We start from the raw sequence: 21,322 nt of genomic DNA, 5'->3' as shown, positions 1-21,322 counted from the left end.
AACCGTAGTATCGATGTGCATCTTTTTCGTGTAGAGCTTACCCCAAATCGAAGCACCGTTGTGTAGGTTAGAGGGACATGGAAGAGAGGAGATTAGAGAGGAGCTTAATGGAGGTTGAAGAAGACACCACATAAACACCTCGCATCCCTCCCATATTCACTCGTGCAAGGGCTCGCTCGCTTGCGCTCACCTCGACCTGGCTCGTAAGAAATTGCCGATCTGAGTGTTTCCAGCAAGCCAGACCTAGAGGTGCTTTAAGTTTCGTGCTATGCAGGCCCAACAATATATGCGGGCTACCAAACATGTTGAATCCTTCCCGCGCGGGCCTGGTCGAGGTGTATGCAGGCAACCAAACACGTCCCTTGTGAATCCTGTAACACACATGGTGGGTACAAAATCATGGCAAGTTAGTATGTTGTCATTTTGGAACGATGGTGTCCTACCCAATGTAGCATCTATTATCATTGTATTATCATTATAGATTGTAAACCTATATGATCAACATATCCCACATTTCCCCCAAAAAGCTCCACCTGGTTCATTTCCATTACAATTGTTATCAAACCATCACAAGTTGTTCTGTTTTCAGAGTGTCCAATCATACTCTTAGGACCTATTCAGCAAACGCCCAACTCCTGATTTCTCTAAGTCAGCAGACGAAGCTGCGCCAAACGGGCCAGCTCCGTGAAGTTAGCTTCCCAATTTTAAGACGGGTTGTAGTGCAAAAACGAGGAGCTGATGTTTTGGCGATCCTAGGAATTGCAAAACGAGGGGTTCACATTATTTACAAAGAGCTGCCACCGCGAAGTGACAGAAAACGATACGTACCAGGGAAGAAAAGACCGAAGCAAGTACCTTTCCTCAATGGCGGAGCTATGTGTATAGCTGAAGGGGCTATGGCCCCCCCAGCCCAACACAAATTCCTGAAGGAATTTTTTTAGGGGGGCATAATTAGAACAAAGTATTCTCATTAGTCCCTATTAACATGTATACTTTGCTTCTGCCCCCCTGACATTGCATTCAAGCTCCTCCACTGCCTTTCCTCCCTATCATGCCAGAATGGAGCTCAACGTGTTAAGCGGCTACCAGCCCAAGACCAGCGATTAGGGATCTGGGAGCTCTGTTGCCGAATGGTTCTTTTGAACCACGACTTTTGCCGGGAAGATGGAAACGAGATCGAGGAGCTGGATTTGAGGATTTCTTGCGTTGGGCAGTTGCCGAAAAGGTACTTGGCATCATGAAACAATGTAAGCTTTATACATTAATGTAGCACAAATTCCCTACAAAGCAATTTGCATGATCTTGTTGCACAATACATAGCATAGTTGAACTATGAGCATCCATCACTCTATAAAAGCATACTAATATATCACACCACAAAGTCATGAACAAATAATGCTCGCCAGTTCTTTCTGTAAGCACTAAACCCAAACACCGGATGGGCCAGCAAAATCACTACGGGCCGGGCCGACCAACCCTCTAGGCCTCGGGCTTGAGGATGCCGTTGACGACGGACAGGCCGACGAGGACCCCGAGCGCCTCGGCGCCGGCGACCACGCCGGCCTGCACGAGCGCGTCGCCGGCGAGCCCCGCCTCGGCGGCCAGCTGCATGCCCTCCCCGGCGACCTCCTTCCCGGCCTCCGCCACCGCCTCCCCGCCGGCCTCCACGGCCTCCACCGCGGCCTCGCCCACCTCCCGCGCGGCCTCCTCCGCCCGCTCCAGCTTCTTCCGGATGCCGAACAGCCCGATGCTGCCCGCGGCGTTCGCGGCCGGTGCCACCGCCGCCAACGACGACCCTGCCCCCGCGGCCGACAGCAGGATGAGCGCGGCGGAGCGCCGGTCGAACCGCGCGGCCGAGGCCGAGGCGACGACGCTGCGGCGGCGGGCGGCTGACGGGGCCGCGTGGAGCGCGAGGCTGGACGCGGCGGACACGGCCATGGCCGGCGGCGAGGTGTGCGGGGCTCGCGCGCGTCTGCTCGATCGGCTCAGGCGCGCGTGCGGTGAGGAGTGGTGGTGTGTGGCAGGGAGGAGGCTGCCCCTCCTCTCGTAGTCGAGGTGGGAGGATGTGGTGGTCTGGTGGACACCGGTGGTTTGGTTGCCTCTCGTCGCGCCAACGAGGAGGAGACATGTCCCACTCACACAACACCAGTGGCTCCCACCCGCTTGATTTATTTTCATTTTCATTTTTTCTTAGAAAAAATGGAAAATATCTCCATTTTCGCTCATGTTACTAACACTTTTTAGGGAAAACTATTGCACTTTCTTTGTGACATTTTGGATATCATGGACACCGGTGGTTTTGGTTGCCTCTCGTGGCGCCAACAAGGAGGAGACGCGTCACTCACACCGGTGGCTCCGACTTGATTTGGCATCTTTTATTTGAACTTTTCATTTCTCTTTTTTTTTTGAGTTTACACCATATGGTAGATTGTTCATTGCGATGTGTATCACACAGTCAACATCTAAGCTAGTCAAGAATGTAGTGACATAATACTTGTAAGTTTGATGGTGATCTACATATGGCAGCAGTTTGGAGATGTGTTGTTTTGTTTGCTTTTTGGTGTAATATGGTAAGCCAGAGATTTAATATTATAATGAGTATTTTTAAGCAGTGGACATGTTAGTACTAGTTAATTTATAAAACAACATTTTAAATTGCAAAATAGGGCAACCTAGCGTCGACAAGTTCGGGTGTGCTCCACTGTCGAGATCACGTTCGCGGCTTGATTGTTAGTGCCATCGGTCTACTCCATGAAGCGCGCACACACTAGCTCACAGAATTGGTACCCAATAATGTAGGTCTTCCATGAGGAGGAGTATAATTCTCAACATGCCGAGAGAAGATATTACCAGCGAATCACCACTATGCGTGCCTCTCGTGGATATTGAGTAAAATTTAAAAATGGCATATGATGATGTGCGAGTAGTTTGGAAAAATGTTTTATTTGCTTTTTGATGTAATATCATATACTTAAAAGTTTAATATTATAATGGCATATACAAGCCGTGGACATTCTTGTGTTTAGTAATTTAACAAATTATAGTTTGGATTCCGTAAAATTATGACTGGATTTGGAGTATATTTTTAGCCAACACATCGTTTAACATGAAAAAAAAAAGTTAAAAGAAGATCAAAACAACATCGCGCGGTGAGTATGGGGCAATAGAATCTAATTTCGCATCATTAGACATATATCAATTGGTACATCCGTTGATTATGTTACAACTTTGAATGAATATATCGTCCCCGTTGTGGCTCTTGCATTGTGCTCTAACAAGAAATGGGTGTCTAATCTAGTGGTCCATAATTCACAAAAAACCCAAAGTTGTGATTTTTTATGGTATAAAAGCATCACATAAACCTTTTGGAAGGTTTTTCTATGTGAAGAAACAACTGGTCTCTAACATATTTTATCAGAGACTAAGTTGTGCCGGATCTCCCCGACTATGATTTCCTACAATATGAGTTATTATTCAGTTATATCTTATTTTGTTTGTGAGATGCGATATTGAAATTTGAAATATAATAATACCAGTTTAGAAAATAGATTTCAACTTGGAAAATAGATCCAAAATTGTCCATTTCTGCATTTTTGCATTAGAAACGTTTGAATCTGCACAATAGTTATGTTAATGTTAGCACTATAGAAGAAATTTAGAAGCTTTGCATCTAACTTGCACATATGTAGTTTCTCATGTAGCAAACAAAATAGATATGGTAACAATGTAGGACTGATTTACCATTCATTTGAGTGTCTCGATATCATTAGTTTAAATTATATGGCACACAATCTTAATCCATAGGCGTTCCGTCGGGGGATCTCATAGGTGAGCATCTCGAGGGAGACCGTCTTGGACAAGTTAGCGATGAAGAGCTTGTGGCCCATCTCTTGGGGCGGCATCATCTTTGACTTGTCGCCCATGTTCACCCTCGTCGTGCATGCATTGTACAACAACAATGAGAAAAAATAATCAAAACATAAAAGCAACTATGAGCTAATCTCACTTCATTTGTTCTTTTATTTCTTTCCTTTTAGTGAAGTCATATTTCCCCCCAAATTTCTCTTAATACGCCAACGAAAAGAAAACGTTGCTACTTTGTTAGCCTCCATCCACGTGTCAGCGTGTGGTCGCAATCAAACCAAGAAAAGGTGGAAGAAAATTGTCACTGTCATTTTTTTTGAAAAGGAGGATTACCCCTGCCCGCCCTTTTGCATCAAAATGATGCATACAGCCATAATTGTCACTGTCATGATTGCTCTGTCACAATACATACAGTACAATTTACGAGCTTCATGGTACTCTGAAGTTTGTGTATGTGGCTTGTACTCTTGGCTCTAATGGACTATATTGTCTCTCAAAAAAGTAGTATTGCAATGTACCTTAATTTGCAGTTGCAATATGCATTGACAATGTTGAGTTAGAAAAAAATGTTGAATTGATTCTCCAAACAACAGCTTAATTTAACATGAATCTGGCATAACTGCTAGTAGAAAGAATGGTAATGGATCCATCTCGGACAAACATGTACACTCAATTAGGTTCTCTATCATCCTCAGCCCAATAATTTGTGTGAATCGGGACTTTTGTCCCGGTTGGTAAGGCCCTTCATGCCCAACAAACATAAAACCAAGTTGCAAGAGGCACTAGTAGAAAAAGGGGCTTTTGTCCCGGTTGGTAAGGCCCTTTAGTCCCGGTTTTTGAACCAGGACTAAAGGGTCGTTACTAATGCCTCTCCCCTTTAGTCCCGGTTCTTACACGAACCGGGACTAAAGGCCGCGGCCACGTGGAGCTACACCTTTAGTCCCGGTTGGTAACACAACCGGGACTAAAGGAAATTAAAGGAAATTTTATGATTTTTTTGAATTTTTTCTGAATTTTTTTATTTTCAAATTTCTAAATTATTTAACCTCTAATCTCTAATCACCACCCCTCATCACTGCTCAATTTATCCTCTAATCACCCCTCATCATTTCAAATCATCTAACTTCCCGAACGGTTACCCATCCTCCCACTCCCCCAGCCCGAGCACGCTTAACTTTTGGGTTCTATTCTTCCTCGTTTCCAAGTCTGCACTTGTTGTTTTCCTGACAATAGTAAGATGTCAATCTTATTAACCCTCAGGAATTTTGCTTGAGCAGGAAGTGACACATTTCACTGTTTGAGTTTGAAACTATTGTTTTTAAAAAACAATAATTATTTAGTAACACTAATATTTCTTGAATAATTAGTTTGACCATTGTTTGACCATAGTTTGACCAGATTTGACCAAAATTCAAAATAACTGAAATAATTATTTAGTAACACTAATGTTCTAGAATAATTAGTTTGACCATTGTTTGACCACAGTTTGACCACCGTTTGAATTTTTTTCGATTTTTTCCACTCTATATCTTAAAAGCCCCGTAACTTTTTTTCTGTTAGGTTTTTGAGGATTTTTCATATAAAAAACTTTTTCATCCGAGTTAGTATGCAAACGTTATGCCCATTTTACTAAATTCTAGAGAGATTTTGCAAATAAAGTCGAAATTCACATTTGCAAATTTTCCCAACAACTAGACCACATATCACATGGGAAACTTATTTTCTTTTATTTTTTTGACATTTTCATCATTTTCTTTTATTTTTTTTTAAAACTGAAAAGGCGATCCGGGGGGTAGAGTTTGAAAATGGGACCTTTAGTACCGGTTCGTGCCATGAACCGGTACTAATGCCTCAAACCCCATTAGTACCGGTTGGTGGCTCGAACTGGGACTAAAGGTCTAACCTTTAGTACCGGTTGGCGCCACGAACCGATACTAATGGGCATCGCACCCTTTAGTCCCGGTTCGTGGCACCAACCGGGACTAAAAGGTCCAGACGAACCGGGACAAATGGCCCACGTGGCCCCTGGGCTCACGAACCGGGACTAATGCCCCCATTAGTACCGATTCTGGATTAAACTGAGACTAATGCCCCCATTAGTACCGGTTCTGGATTGAACCGGGACTAATGGGCTGACCTGACCTGGACCATTGCTCTCTTTTCTACTAGTGAGGATCTAAAAGAATGCAGTTCCAAGATCATGGAACCATGGAAATATATGCTCACCAGCAAGGCAGCAACCCCAATAATTTTCAGTTACAATTTCACATCATTAAATACATACGTATCAATCTTCCCTCGCAAAAAAATACATATAAAATTTTCTTTTAGAAAAGTAAGGCCTTCCCCCGCTCCATCTCGACGAACGAAGCCACCAAATATACACCAGGTTGGCATATCAAATCAGGCGATGCAAGAACCATGTGTCACTGTTCTCGAAATGCGCTTCCACGAGCAATCGATGGCTTATTTGTTGCTCCGTGATCTGCATTGCAGGGAAGCATTGCATAAACCCCGATGCGAGTTTCTCCAATGTGAAGAAACGATCCAGCTCTCTAGTATCTCTTCCCCAGCGCCAAATTGACCCGGATCTCCCTGCCTTCGATTTCCTGCAGGATGTGTTATTATTCAGTTAAGTTCAGTTATGTCATGAAATCTCCAAGCAGAACCAAGTTAGTTAACAAAACAGAGTTCATCTTGCCACATTCTGCATTTGAAGGGTTTGCAGGTACTAGTGTCAGGTTAGTGATCAGTACCACATTAGGAAACAATCCAGTAGCTTGTACCGAGACATGCACATCTGCAGCTTCTCATGTACCAAAACATGAAGGGAGATGGTGTCAGGCAGTGTTTCTTACCGTTCCGTTGAGCGTCTCGATGGCCTGGTCCATCTCCTCCTTGGTGGAGTAGCAGACGAAGCCGTAGCCGCGGGAGCGGCCGGTCTCGCCGTCGTAGAGCACCCGGGCGCCGACCACGTTGCCGCAGCGCTGGAACGCGTCGGTGAGCATCTCCGGGGTCACCGTCCACGACAGGTTTCCCACGAAGAGCTTGTGCTCCGTCTCCGGGTACAGCGGCGCCTTCGGCTTCGGCCTGTCGGCCATGTTCACCCTCATCGTGCGCCCGCTGTAGAGCTGAAACATAGAACGATCGATGCATGAGAAGAATCCATGGAAGATGTACGGGGTGGTGGTGGATGGACTGAGCAGAGTGCTCACGGTGCCGTCGAGGTTCTTGATGACCCGCTCGCAGTCCTCGAGCGTGCTCATCGTCACGAAGGCGAAGCCCCGGCTCCTCCCCGTCGTCCGGTCGTAGAGCACCTGAAAGCGCAGGCGTTTGAGATCGGGACGGAAGCGATCGGCCGACGCATTTCGTCAAACAGCGTGCGCGCGCGCGCGCGTACCTCGACCATCTCCGGGACGGCGTGGTCCTGCACGATGCCGGCGAGCAGCGCGCTGTCGCAGTTGTACGGCAGGTTCCCGAAGTAGAGCTTGGTGGCGCTGCTCCCGGTGCCGGTGCTTCCATCGCCACAGCCGTCCGAGCTTGCCTCCTCGGCCGCGCCCTGCTCCTCCTCCTCCTCCGGCTGCTGCTCCTCGACCTCCCCTGCTGCTGGCTCATCCTCTTCCAGCTGCCCCGTGGCTTCTTCCTGTACGTCTTCCTCCTGCGCCTCCTCGACAGCCGTGGCCTCCTCCTGCGACGCCAACGCGACGACGGCGAGCGCGCGCCTGCTCCCCCGCGGCACCGGCACGACTGGCGCGGCGGCAATGAGCCGGTGCGCGTGCGGACGGGACGACGACGCGCGCGCCGGGCGGGGGAACACGGACGCGGCGTGGTCGGCCTGGAACGGGAGGCGCAGCGCCGCCGCCGTGCGCGCCGCGGAGAGGCAGGAATGCGCCATGGCGGCCGGCCGCGAGCTTAGCGCTTGCGAGGGGTAGGTACGAAGCAAAAGCTCGAGGTGGTGATGTGGAGCGGCACAGGGCCAAGCAGCAGGGGACGGCGGAAGAGGAGATAAGGGGCCGTGGTTTAGTACGGGCCATTGACACGTGGGCCCTTCGGCGTGGTTCCTGCTCTGCTTTCCACCTTTTTGAAAACAAAACTCCAACTTGCAAGTTCCAAAAAGGTGAGAAATAAAAAGATTTATTGTGAGTTTGGTTTTGGTTGTAGATCGATCTCAAGTAATACTCCCTCTATGAACTAATATACGACGTTTTAGATATATTAGTTTACAGAGATAGTACTCGTTTTCGATTTAGAACAGGGTGTCGGTTTATATTAAAAAAACACACCAACATGTGTCTTGCATAGATTTTTGGCAATGTCTTGAACTGAATTTAGTTTGATATGTAGACTCAGCGAATGATAGAATACGGTAAATCACATCGATGATCAGAAACGTGCTTCAAACTTATGGAGTAACTAAGTTTACGGATACCCCACAAAAAATAAAACTGAGTTTACATATGGGCATGGTGCTTTGTACAAGGCCAATTTCAAACCCCAAATGACAGGAAGAGAAAAGGAGTATAGCTTATCGACCCCCCTCCCCCTCTAAGGGCACGTTGCAGCAAACCACCAAGGGCATGATGAAACTTAGTTGAAGAGGACAACAATAAAATACGAGATACCATAGTGGTTGTTGTGGCCATCATGTGTGGCATCACCTTGGATCGTATTCCACTAAAATGTAACATCAAGGTATGAACAATATAGCGTTGTACAATCTGATACGACATGCAATCCCGATATTCACAAGTTGGGAGATAACTAGTGATACCTACTCAATAATAAAATTCAATGATACATAACCTTTTGAGATAGAACTCAAGTCAACAAACACTCTAGATTGAAACCAAAATCCACTACACCTGGTTCATTGGTTCTCATGATCCAAGAGGAAGTTTCAACAAATTGGAAGATTCTTATTCTAACTAGGTCTTGAATCAACTCAGCACGAGAAGGGATTGGTCTTGAGAGGAGGATGTGCATAAACTCTAGTGATACTACTGCGTAATTTTTTTGTCTTTTATCCCACGTGCTACTAGTTGGGCTGGGAGGGGGTGGAGGCCCATTTAGGGAGAGATTCTCTCCACGATACAAATGCCTTATTGCTTGGGTTTTGTGCTCCTTTGTCACTTTGTGTTGATCTTTCACTTATTCTTGTATGTGGTCTTTTGTTTTGCTTTCACTTATTCTTTTATGATGTCTTCCTTTTTTTAGGACTTGTTGACCATGAAGGCTCGATTGGACTTTCGTCGATTGGGGTGGCTTGCTTGGACCCGCATGAGCTTTTTTGAATCATTATTGACCATATTGATTGCTTGATTTATGTTGACTCGTCTTGACTTACGTTGACCATCCTACAGGGTATGCCCCATGGGATAGGGGATGATATCTCAAGTAGGGTCATAGTCATTAGTAAAACACAATATGAGTGTTGTACTAGTATATAAAGTGAACAATGCCGGTAAGGTTCATCACGGTCATACCTTAAACATCAAACAGTCCAATTTACATAATCGAACTCCCTAATAAATAATGACTGCTCCAACAGAAATCATGAAGCTAATCCACTGACAGATCTTGTCGAGCCATGGACGGATTTAGGGGTCAAAAGTACATTTCCTGTTAGACTTAGCAAGCAACTTGACAATCGGACAAATGTACTTGCGTATGAATAAGACACAGATTTTTGAGTAGATTCGTTTTGTCCCTAGGGTGGGGGCGCCCCCCTTAAGCTTGCGGGGCATGTGGGCCCCCCTTTCTGTTGATTCTTGCGCTAAAAATTGGCCTTTTACGAAGCACTACGCCCATCCTATGATGTTTGAGTGGATTCGTTTTGTCCCTAGGGTGGGGGCTCGCCCCTTTAGCTTGTGGGGCATGTTCCCTCCCCCTTTTCTGTTGATTCTGCCGCCAAAAATTCTCATATATTTCATAAAACTTCTCCGTAAAATTTTATCGCGTTTGGATTTGTTTAATATGGATTTTTTGTGAAATACGAAAACATGCAAAAACAGGAACTGTCACTGGACACTAGATTAATATGTTAGTCCAAGAAAATCATATAAATTGTTGCCAAAAATATGTGAAAATAGTAGGATAATGACATGCAATAATAAAAAATTATAGACACGTCGGAGACTTATTAGGTGCATGGGTGGATCCGCAAAGGAGATCCTTGGTCTCCGTGCAGAGATGATGGATCAAAACCAGCAATTGTGGACTCGGGTGCTCAACATGAGGGAGGAGAACGCCGCCTTATGCGTGGAGATTATGTATGTACAGTCCTCTTAAATTCCTTGCAATCTAGTCTAATATGAAAGTTCTCTACTTTAATCCTCCTTGCATGCAGGAAAAACTATGCAAGTGACAACAAAAGACTCCTAAAGGTTGTGTCTGGGGCGGTGGCCACTGCTCTTGCAGGCCGCGCCGGCACTTAGGCTACTCGTGACAGAAGAGGAAGGAGTTTGCTGAGTCAGATCACCCATAGAAAGGTCTTGTGGACAAGGACAAGAGTGAGACGGTTGCCAAACCGCCTAGAAGGATGATAGCGAGGCGATGGCCAAACCACCTGAGGAGTGCAGCGGCATGACAATGGCCAAGCCGCCCAAGGAGGGCGACCGCGGTGGGACGGTGGCAAAACGACCTAAGAAGGAGGTAGCTTGTAGCGTTGTTATTGTTTATTTTCAGTAATCTTCAGTATTGTCTATTTCTTCAGTTTTCTTCAATCACCAAGGTTCAGGTGATAGACGTCTAAGTTGAGTGGATAGTATTTCGTAGAGTGATTGTGATCCAGCGCCAGCCTTTATTTCTTAATCAGAACAGTCTTTGACTCTGCAAAAATTATACTTGGGTGGCATGACATTTATCACAAAATTATTCTTATTTCCTGTTTTATATAGTCTGCATTTGGTTTTGGCATGGGCACAGCCGGTCCAAATATATTTTCCCCGTGGTGAAACAAAAAATAAATATATTTTATACTAAACTTTTATATTCATCAAAACATATTATTTCATCAGGCTACAACCTAAATGAGTATGATGTTCTACACTTAATTGTTATAACTAGTCACACAGCAACATTGCGAAGTATTAATTATTGTATTTTTTGTCCTATATGGTTGTAACGTATATCAACAAAACAATTATGCAATATTTAAGTTATTTATCTTGACAAAAGTTTATTTTATTCATATTTTGATGATTTGCATAAATTATATAGTGTATGTATATATATCTATATATTTATATATGTATGGGTATGTGCGTCCATGTTTACTTAATATCATTAAATATCATGATAGAGTTTCCTAAAGCATATCGTATAACAAAAAACTTAAAAGTGTTTTCTAGTGTATTATTAGATAAGTATATCTGTAGAAATTTATAGAGTATAAATTGAGTGGTTGCCAACTGAATCTTGCAAATTAAGTTCAGTAATAAATTGACAATATGTGCTTGCTCTTTACTTGATAGTTGATAGTGAAGTGGCATCGCTTATAGTAGTCACTTATGCAAAGATAAAAGTGACGTCAATTCGATTTATGTGTACTGATTTGATTATTTGATATGCACTTATGTAATGTATTTGGATTTACCTAGTGTACTCTTTCAAATCAAAAGATGTGCATGAAATTGCACATATAAATCTACTTAAGATAGCGTTCATTAGGAAGAGCCAAACTAAACATAATATCACTGTGGTCTGTTTATATGTGGTACATGCTATTGGTTTGCTGTGTAGACTTTGCTCATCCAAATTGAGAATTCTCTTTTTGCCCACATATTCTATGATATTTTGACTTTTTTTTGAGGTAACTACGATATTTCGACCTAATAGGTAATATCATGGGAGAGCTCCCAGTCGGCATTGCAGGCTCCGATTAGGAGACACGGCCCTCGCAACAGCGCTGGGTGGGCCGGCCCATGAAGGGGCAACGCACAAAAATGTAAAAAAAAAGCACAAAAACTATCTGGAAACTAGCGCAACCGCGACAAATCAAACTCACGACTTGCACTTAATACAATTGTTCAGCTAACCACTATGATGCATAGTTGCAGGTGACTAAATACAGTGCTAGATCTCTAAAACCTATTATAGCCGCTCTTACAAGATTTTCTTTGAAAAATATAAAACTTCGCAGATTTCGGAAAAAGTTCATGAATGTGAAAAAAACTTTGCCCTATTCAAGAAAAGTTTCAAAAGATTTTGAAAAAATTTCATCGATTTTAATAAAATAGTTCCCAAAAAACTGAAAAATGTTCATCAAAATCTTGAAAAAAGTTCACCAGTTTCAATAAAGTTCACAAAACTGAAAAAAATCATAAACATTTGAAAAAAGTTCATCGAATTTAACTAAGTTGATTAAATTCGAAAACAAGTTCATGAAGTTTGTAGAAAGTTCATCGAATCTAAAAAAATGTTCATTGAATTGACAAGTGTTCATCGAATTTGAAAAATAATCACCGATTTTTAAGAAATAGTTCACTAAAAATAAAAAAGTTCATTGATTTTGGAAAAAGTTAACACAAAAATGAAAAAAAGTTTATTGATTATGAAAAAATGTTCACTGCGTTTAAAAAGTTTCATCTAATTTGAACTAAGTTCATCGAATTCAAAAGAGTTCAACGAATTTTAAAAATGTTCATCAAATTCAAAAAAAGTTCATCGACCTAAAATAAAAGTTCATCAAATTTGAAAAAAATTTATCAAACTCAAAAATAGTTTAACAATTTTAAAAAAGATTCATCGCATTTGAAAAAAGTTTATAGAATTTGGAAAAAAGTTCACCAAATTTAAAAGAAGTTTACAAATTTTGGGAAAAGTTCGTCTATTTAAAAAAATAGTTCATCGATCTGTTGAAAGCTTCATTGAATATGAAAAATAAAAGAGACAGGGAGAAACGAAAAAGCACAGAAAGTAAAACAAAAAGGGAAAAGTAAACAGAAAAGCGAAAGAAAACTGAGTAAAATAAAATCCCCGGAACCCAGCCCAGAAAATCGGGTGAAAAAACAAACTGGGACTCCCGCGTACTATGGAAATAATGAAAAAGCTAAAAAAGAATTAACCTAGCACATGTCGCCTGTACTCGAAGATGGTTAGTACCCTTAGCTCTGAACGAAGGGGATGTGAGTTCAAATCCCCTTCGTATGGGCCGGCACTGCAACCAGGTAGACATTTACGTGGTTTAAATTGCATGACAAAAGGAAGGAAGATAATGAGGCAACTTAATGGTGGCCTAAAACGGTGAGCTAATTGAACGGGATTCCCAGATACATGCATGGTGCGTATAATTATGGTGGATTAATTAAGCAAATTGTGATCGGCTAAAATTAAGTGTGAGATTCCCAAGAGACATGCACACTAGGTTGAGCAGCGCCATCTCCATGGAGCGAAGCACGTAGGATGAAGACATGCATGGCAAGCTTTATGGAGGATTAACACTATTGTCCTCCAGAAAACAATAATGCTAACGTTGGCGTCACCGTTGGGTTATATATATGGCAGACGTTGTTGCATTCATTCTCTTGGAAAATAAAGACCATCTACAAAAGTACGGACCCTCTCGCATTAGAGCTTCCTTCAACCCACGACGCGTTTGGTTACATGCAGACCATCAAAACAAGATCAAGGGAGGAGGCTAGCGGGTATAAACGGATCACACAACAAAAAGGACACACACACGGATATGCTAAGGCCATCTCCAACGACAAACCACAAATTTCCTGCCGCATCTTTCCGTGGACACGAGGGAACTAGCCCGCGGACACGGATGCGGAAGGACGCCATCCAACCGTATCCTATATATGTCTGTCAGTAAATTCAAATACAAATGTACCCCGATCCCACACAACGCACCGGATTAACCCGCAACGGATCGCATCTTCGATCACAATCAAAAAGAGACAAATATTCTTAGTTTTTACATGTCCGAATCCAAACGAACATCGGTCCTGCAGTCCGTGCATTTCTACCCTGCCGGATCGGCAATCCCAGCCAGTTGCTCCCTGATCAAGGAGGTGCCATCGACGTCGCATAGGCAGCCTTCGCGTCCGCGTCTGCCTTCGCCACGTCCTCATCGTCCGCCGTCGTCAACTGTTCTTTCTGCCGCTGCAACATATGGTAGCGGACGAATTGCATGATGATTCTTGCGTCGGCATCCAAAGAGTCGACATTCAAGGTCAACATATTGGGGTCCTCCGCATTGGCGGCGATCTTCGCCCTCTTTTCCTTGAACACGGTTTTCCTCTCCTCGATCATGGTCCTCCTCTCTTCGAGCTTGATCTTCTCGTCTGTCGCCTCCATCAACAGTTTGAACCTCTCCGCCTTCCTGCCCCCTTGTTTTCCGAGCGCTCATGCATGCCTCCTCCTTCTTCACCAAGATATACTTGAGCTTCTCCGCCAGCTTGGCCGCCGCACCCTCTCGCTTCGCCCTCTCATCCTCCCACTTCTTCCCATGTAAATTTCTTATAACCTTCTTTGGCGGTTCTTGGGTTGGGTCGGTAGGGTCGCCGGTTTCTTCCTCGTTGGCTTGGCCGGCGGTCTTGGCAATTGAAATGTTTCACTTCAGCTGCCCATTCAACTTCAACCAATGATGCATTATGGTGAAGGACTTCTTCTCCTAATTCTTATACACTACACAAGCATGAGTAGGCTACAAAGTGTAACATTGTCGACAATGCATATCCATCTAGTAAGGAAAAAAACATGTCCGGCTAGTGATCAAGAAAACTAAAGCATATCCGGCTAGTGATCAACTTACTTGCTCGATGATTTGTGCACCGCTAGGCAACCGTGCGATGAGATGCTTCAAGTGCATGCAATACTTGGATACGACCTCTTGGATGGTGTACCATCGATGGTTGAGGGACTTCCATTCATGGTTGCGGATGACCGCGTCGGAGTAGGGCGCGGAATGCTTATGTTCATGGAGCCATATGTGAATGTTTCTCCAAAAGGTTGTGCCCTTTTGCGTCGTGCCATGGAGAGGATCAAGGCTAATGGCCAACCATGCATCACACAACAACTCGCCCTCCCGCATGTTGAAGCTTTCTTCTCTACCCTTCTTCTTCGGATCGCCGGCTGTACCATCCGGATCATTGTCCTCCCCCCCCCCTCCGGTTGCTGCCCTCTAGCGGCCCAATGTTGTTGTTCATGTGTGCCATCATCGGTCTGGTGTAGGACTACTACGTAGCCATTTGGGTGCAGGACTGTTGCTGCTGGTAGTTGCCAGATTGGGTGGGATCTGAGTCTTCCACCTGCCCGTCCTCATAGCCCCCCTCCTACTCCCTCGCCTCCATCATGGATGATGTTGAGCATTTCCCTGTCCGCGTCGTACGCCAGCTCCCCCGCTCTCGGCATTGCAGCAAACATCGTGTGGGCACCCATCTGCTAGCTCCCCGCCCCCCGTCCTCGCCCGGACAAGCTGTGGCGAAGAATATTTGGAGAGGAGCGGTGCGGCGTTAACGCCGACGATGTAAGGAACCGTACCGGTGGGGGTTGCGAGCTGCTTGGCGACGTAGTAGTACGGAGGCTTGTAAGGCTCCGGCCATGATGGCCATGCAGCAGTCCTTCACGCCCATCGCCACCACCAGGCCCACCGGCGGCCAGCCGCTTCTTCAACTTATCCTCCTTTGCGGCCGTCACATTGACTCGACGAATTTGCCGTGTCGCCGAGCCGATCTTCCGGGCGAGCGGGATCCTCCGGCTCCATCTCCGACAGGTTCTCCGATGATTTCACGCGTCGGTGGTAGAGGGAAGGAGAGGGTGGAAGAAAAGAGCGGGAATTGGGCGGAGAGCGACGGGGAGTGGAAGAAGAGAGTGGGGGATTTGGCGCGAAAACAGTGCGGGATGCTACAAAAGCGTGGGCTCCGCCTTCCTTTTGGGTGGGCCGGGGGGCAGAGAGCGATGTTTCGCATGTCCGGACTCCCGCAACGCCACATCTGAGTTTTGCTCAAGTCTCGAATAAACTCAAGGACATATCCAAAAAAAATCTGACCGGCGGTCGGGATGGTTTGTGGATTCCGAACAGCCATGACAACCGAACCTACCAAGATAGTAATTACGACAACCCCCGGTTTGTCTCCGGTTTGCGAGAGAAATCGCGTCCGGACCGCTTCGTAGACCAACAGAGAACCGCGTTGGATGGCTTCCTCGGTCCGGACAGCGTGGTCCGGACATTGTATTTGTGAACGAAAATCATCTTCTTCCCAACTCATACACCTACAACAACACATATCTTTCCTTTGTACACTATCCTGATTTGCCATGTCTTTTAGAGACCGAGTGTACAATACATGCGCGTGTAAACACCACTTACATTATTGGGTACAAACAACACATGACTTAAAATGCATACATACGATTACAACGGCCACTTCCGCAGCGATTAGAAGGCCACTTCCGCGTTGGCAAACTCGTCTCTCTTCTGCGTCACGTCCGCCACCATCTCACCGAACCTGCAGGGCGGGCTGACCACCGGCACCGTGCCCCGCGCGTACTGTCCACCACGCCCGTTGCAAGGTCCATTCGCATGCATGTCGTTGGACTTCCGTGCGATGATGACGGAGTTCACCACGTCGTCGTCGGGGTGACACACGGCGAGCACCTCGAACCCGCCTCGGCCGATGTCCTGAGGATCGACGATCGGATACAGGAACCCACGCGCCCCGTGCGCGCTGCGCACGACGAGGGCCGCCCCGTCCGCCATGTGCGCGCCAAGGTGTGCGATCACCTTGGCCTTGTCCTCGGCCGCCATGCCCACGAGCGCGGCCAGGAAGACGACGTCGTAAGTAGCGAGCACGTCGGTGAGGTCCGCGACGTCGGCGGTGTGGAACGACATGCGGGCGCCCACGTCCTTGTCGGCGCGAAACAGCCTGCTCGCGCGGTCATTGGCCGCGCCGCACAGGTCGTAGTTGTCGAACACGGTGTCGGGCAGGTGGCGCGCGGCGAGGACGTAGGAGCTGAACGGCAGCGGGCCGGAGCCGATGAAGGCGACGCGGGCCGGGGCGATGCCGCCGGGCACGTAGCGCGCGAGGAGCTCGTACTCCAGCCTGCTGAGGTTGATGTAGTTGCTGTAGTAGGGGAAGACGCCGAGGTGGTCGAGCGGGTTGTCGAAGGCGGCGAGCACGTCGGAGTAGTGCGCCTCCAGCTTCCCCTCGGCCTCGGAGCAGAGGCGGATGAGGCCCTCCCGCATCGCCTGCGCCTCCGGGCCGAGCTTGGTCACGTCCACGGGGCTCGGGGGCACGCACGCGGTGACCAGGTCGGTGAAGAGCGCGTCAACGGCGGCGGACGGGCTGAGCGAGGGCAGCTTGGCGATGGCGGCGTGGAGGCCGGTGATCTTCTGGACCAGGGCGTCGACCTCCTTGTTTTGGGCAGCCATTTTAGTGTGTTCCTGGTGCCTGAGTGCGGCGTGATGAGCTCTGAGGCACGCTAGTGGAGTGGTCGATCGAGCTGCTTGATGAGCTATGGAACGAGCGGTACGGGGTATATGTAGCACTGATCGACGGAGATGGAAATTGGAAAGGCTGTGCATGCATGCAAGCTTCACGCGTCCATGCCTAACATGGCAGGTTTCATGCCTCTGCTCTGACGTCCGGCTTTGAGGTGGACAGCGTTTTCTATGTCCTTTTCCTCTAGATCACTTTTCTCAGGTAATATAAAGAGTGTACACAAATTGCTGTAATTAGGCTGATTACTACTCGCGAGATCGATCCACATTCCTGCCCAAGCTGAGCTCCTATGTAACAAGAAAAATGCCGCCGTTAGAATTTTTACTTTATTCTTCTATTAAAATGTAATTGAACTTCACGGAAAACCCTATTTGAGGCGCGACGCAACACCTAGCTGTTAGCTAAATAAAAATATTGACCAAAATATAAAAAAAATTGAATCATTTCACTTTCTATTCATTTTTATATTTCTTTAAGATAGAGATGAAACGGCTCTCTTGCTCCATAACTGATTGAGTGAATTCCAGTAAAACCTACTATTTAGAAAGTAGCCGGGGCTTCGCACAGAGGTGCCAACGACTGGGCCGCCCCTTTTTCATTTTTTTCTGCTTCTTTCTTTCCTTTTTTTATTTTCATTTCATGTTTATTTTCTCCCTTTTTTTGAGTTCTATTTTTATCCTCAAATAAGTTTTTTCAGAAATTCAAAGAAATTCGCACATTTTACAAAGGTAAAAAAGCGCAAGTTTTATAATTTTGTTCATAAATTAAAAACTAGAATTTTCAAACTTGTTCTCTTCTTTTCATAAATAATGGAATATTTCACAAAATAGAATTTAAAATTTTCAAAATTGTTCAGATTTCCTAAATGTGTTCAGAAATTCGAAAAAGTCTGGGAATTTCAAAAAAGTTCCCATTTGAATAAAACTCAAAATTCAAAAAAGTTTATGTTTTTAAAATTTGTTTGAAAATTCAAAGAGTGTTTGGGTAATTTCAAAATTTGTTCGTGTCTGCAAAATATGTACAAGATTTCGCAAAAAGATTGATTTTTATAAATTTGTTGACAGATTTGAAAAAGTTGTGTTTCAAAAAATATTCACTTAAAAAACACATTTGAAATGTGAAATTAATGTTAAATCTATCGCAATTTATTGTTCTTATACCTCGCACTGCCTATTTAGACACTGAAGCTCAGCAACTAGTACAGTGGCTAACGACGAGGATCACTAGTGGGAGGTCCCTTGTTCTTCCTCATGCGCACATGACTTTCTTTTGGGAAGTTTCACACTGTTTGCACATTGCTAGGCCAACCCAGTTGGTTAGCCCCAGTCTGGCACGTGTCTCCTGGACGCAATGCGCGACAGATAGGATGTCCCAAACTTTACTTCAATTCAATAGCTGCGTGCTCTAGATGTGATTTTAGGTGGCCTGGCCCACGTAGCGCTGATCTTGGGCTGGGGTGTGCGTATTTTCAAGTCCTATTGTTTTTGGGAGATATGCTCATTGTCAGCTGCAAAAGCCAATGGAAGGTGGGTCACTCGAGGAATGGCACTTTTAAATACTTGAGGGACAAAGTATGGGAAAAGATTAAGGGGTGGATGGGGAAGCTGTTGTCTTATGCAGGAAAAGAGGTACTTATCAAGGCAGTTGCTCAAGCCATTCCAGTATACTCTATGTCTTGTTTTAGATTGCCTAGAGGGATTTATGAAAGTATTACATCGATGATACAACAATTTTGGTGGGGCAGCAAGAGGGGAAAGAGGAAACCTTGTTGGATTTCATGGGACATATGCACCAAGCCAAAACACTTGCGAGGGCTGGGTTTTCGAGATATAGAGCCTTTCAACTTGTCACTTCTGTCAAGACAAGCATGGCGTATAATTCAGGATCCGATGACTAAGTGCAAGAATTTACAGGCTAAATATTATCCATCTTCATCCTTCATGGAGGCTGAGCTAGGAAATAGTCTGTCTCAAATTTGGAGGGCCATTATTGATGGAAGGGGAGCTTTGGCACAAGGACTGGTCAGGAGAATTGGGACAATGGAAGGAACCAAGGTGTGGGATCACAATTGGATACCTCGTTCGGGGATGATGAGGCCAATCATATCTCTGGTGCATGAAAAACCAACTTGGGTCTCTGAATTGATTGATAGCTCATCGACCAGCTGGCATGAGGAGAGGGTTCGGTCTATGTTCCTACCTGTTGATGCTGAAGCTATTCTCAAAACCTCACTATGTACTAGAAGAGTGGATGATTTTTGGGCGTGGGGAGAAGATGACAGAGGCATTTTTTCAGTTAAATTGGCCTATAGATTTCTAGCGGATCTGAAGTTAAAAAATGAAGCTTTGTTACATGCTGTTGGCGGGCAGTCGAATACTAATGATGAGGAAAGGGCTTGGTCTTCACTCGAACATGAAAATTCCATCAAAGATAAAAGTGTTTTTGTGGAGACCGTGCCATGAAAGTATACCAACAGCTGATTTATTGCATCACCGAAATATGTCCACCACGAGGGTATGTGCGTTTTGCACAACCCAGGACAGATGGAAACATGCTCTGATAGACTGTGTGATGGCAAGGAGTGTCTGGTCTTTATGCTTAGAATAAACAGTGGAGGTTATGGTGGACAACTTGTCTATGAATGCAAATAATTGGTTGTTTACCATCCACAATACATTACAACATGAAAATTTCACTCGTGTGGTGGTGAGTCTATGGGCCATTTGGCGAGCAAGGAGGAGAGCTATACACCAAGATATTTTTGAGAGTCCTTTCGCAACTAACTTTTTTGTCAATTCTTATATCAGTGAGCTTTAGTTTCTGGAGAAAGATGCACCGACACGGCATAGGACATCGGAGCCCCAGCCTGCTACTTGGCTACCGTCGACTGACGGCTTTGTCAAACTCAACACAAATATATCAGTAGAAGGTGACGGGCCCTATTGTGCAGCTGCAGTTGTGTGCCGTGACCAGGGCGGTAAGTTCTTGGGAGCTTCAGCTATTAAGTTCAAATTTATTAATGCGACATCTACACTGAAGCTTCTGGCAATCCGAGAGGGGCAAGCTTTGGCAGAGGATCTATATGTCAACCAGATTCACATTGCCTGGGACTACAGGAGGTGGTGCGGGACATTGAGAAAAAGTCGGCGACGGAGTACAGAGCTATAGTACATGAAATTATAGAACGATCTAGCCTTTTCAATTTGTGTAGTATAGTTCATGAGTTTAGGAGCTCGATATTCGAGGCTCGCAATCTCGCTAAGCATGTTTTGACTCTTGGCTTTGGTCGCCATGTTTAGTTGGGCCAGCCTGGGGAGCTGCATTTTTTACCTATAAACCTTTTGATGTCTGAATAAAGCTTGGCGAGATTGTCTAAAAAAAAGCTGCAAAAGGCAATAATATACTCCTTTTCTTTTTAGTTTGCATATGAAATTTGTGCAAAGTCAAACTTTGTAAAGTTTGACAATATTTATAGGAAAAAATATTAAAATTAACAATACGAAACCAAATCATTAGATGCAATATGAAATTAATTTTCATACTATATAACTATAGTATTGTAGATGCTGATATTTTTTAATATAAATTTGTCAAACTTTGTGTAGTTTGATTCAAACTAATCTTATATTTGAAGTGAGAAGAAACGGGGGAGTATTGAAATATATATGGATTTCATGTGATATACATATGCATATATTTTTTAATAAAAGTAAGAGAATATGGGGTATCATAGTTGTGCACATCTATAAATGGTCGTTGGGCGTTGGATATAACGATTGGATCAGATACTTGAGGTTGTTATTGCAAATGTTTATGTTTTATATCCAACTATAGTGGGTGGATGGAGTCGGGGTCGTAATGTATCCATTTAAGTGCTTTGAGCATCCAGCTACTATCTAATGGCATAGGATTATTTTATTTTTATTTTTTGCACCATAGGCTCAACTTCTATCATAGTCACCCCTCTGTGTACAGAGCAAAGAACACAGCTGCATGTAGTCTCGCTAGCA

At 45.0% G+C, this 21,322-nt stretch overlaps 3 protein-coding genes across 3 annotated transcripts; all 3 read right to left on the bottom strand.

Annotated features, from left to right (window-relative positions):
• Positions 1–1,237: 1,237 nt before the first annotated feature.
• On the bottom strand, positions 1,238–2,076 carry LOC119324344. The gene has a single exon (XM_037598130.1). The coding sequence runs from the start codon at positions 1,936–1,938 to the stop codon at positions 1,480–1,482; it is 459 nt and encodes a 152-aa protein (XP_037454027.1). The 5' UTR covers positions 1,939–2,076; the 3' UTR covers positions 1,238–1,479.
• Positions 2,077–6,059: 3,983 nt separating this feature from the next.
• On the bottom strand, positions 6,060–7,843 carry LOC119324343 (28 kDa ribonucleoprotein, chloroplastic-like). The gene is made up of 4 exons (XM_037598129.1): positions 7,265–7,843; positions 7,080–7,181; positions 6,723–6,995; positions 6,060–6,473 (listed from the first exon to the last, which is right to left on the bottom strand). The coding sequence occupies exons 1-4, from the start codon at positions 7,757–7,759 to the stop codon at positions 6,420–6,422; spliced, it is 924 nt and encodes a 307-aa protein (XP_037454026.1). The 5' UTR covers positions 7,760–7,843; the 3' UTR covers positions 6,060–6,419.
• Positions 7,844–16,100: 8,257 nt separating this feature from the next.
• On the bottom strand, positions 16,101–17,308 carry LOC119326313 (probable nicotianamine synthase 4). Its single transcript, XM_037599993.1, has one exon. It carries the CDS (start codon positions 17,240–17,242, stop codon positions 16,250–16,252), a length of 993 nt encoding a protein of 330 aa, XP_037455890.1. The 5' UTR covers positions 17,243–17,308; the 3' UTR covers positions 16,101–16,249.
• Positions 17,309–21,322: the final 4,014 nt, after the last annotated feature.

This window comes from Triticum dicoccoides, chromosome 6B (assembly GCF_002162155.2).
Source record: "Triticum dicoccoides isolate Atlit2015 ecotype Zavitan chromosome 6B, WEW_v2.0, whole genome shotgun sequence".
NCBI classification, from domain to species: Eukaryota; Viridiplantae; Streptophyta; class Magnoliopsida; order Poales; family Poaceae; genus Triticum; species Triticum dicoccoides.
The sequence above is the reverse complement of the archived record's forward strand: the minus strand, read 5'-3'. Positions and strand labels throughout refer to the sequence as shown.

Coding starts and splice junctions, on each gene's coding strand:
- LOC119326313 (XM_037599993.1), bottom strand. CDS start 17,242: ATGGCTGCCCAAAACAAGGAGGTCGACGCCCTGGTCCAGAAGATCACC.
- LOC119324343 (XM_037598129.1), bottom strand. CDS start 7,759: ATGGCGCATTCCTGCCTCTCCGCGGCGCGCACGGCGGCGGCGCTGCGC. Junction 7,182..7,264: donor CCGTCCCGGAGATGGTCGAG/GTACGCGCGCGC, acceptor CTGCGCTTTCAG/GTGCTCTACGACCGGACGAC. Junction 6,996..7,079: donor TCAAGAACCTCGACGGCACC/GTGAGCACTCTG, acceptor TCTATGTTTCAG/CTCTACAGCGGGCGCACGAT.
- LOC119324344 (XM_037598130.1), bottom strand. CDS start 1,938: ATGGCCGTGTCCGCCGCGTCCAGCCTCGCGCTCCACGCGGCCCCGTCA.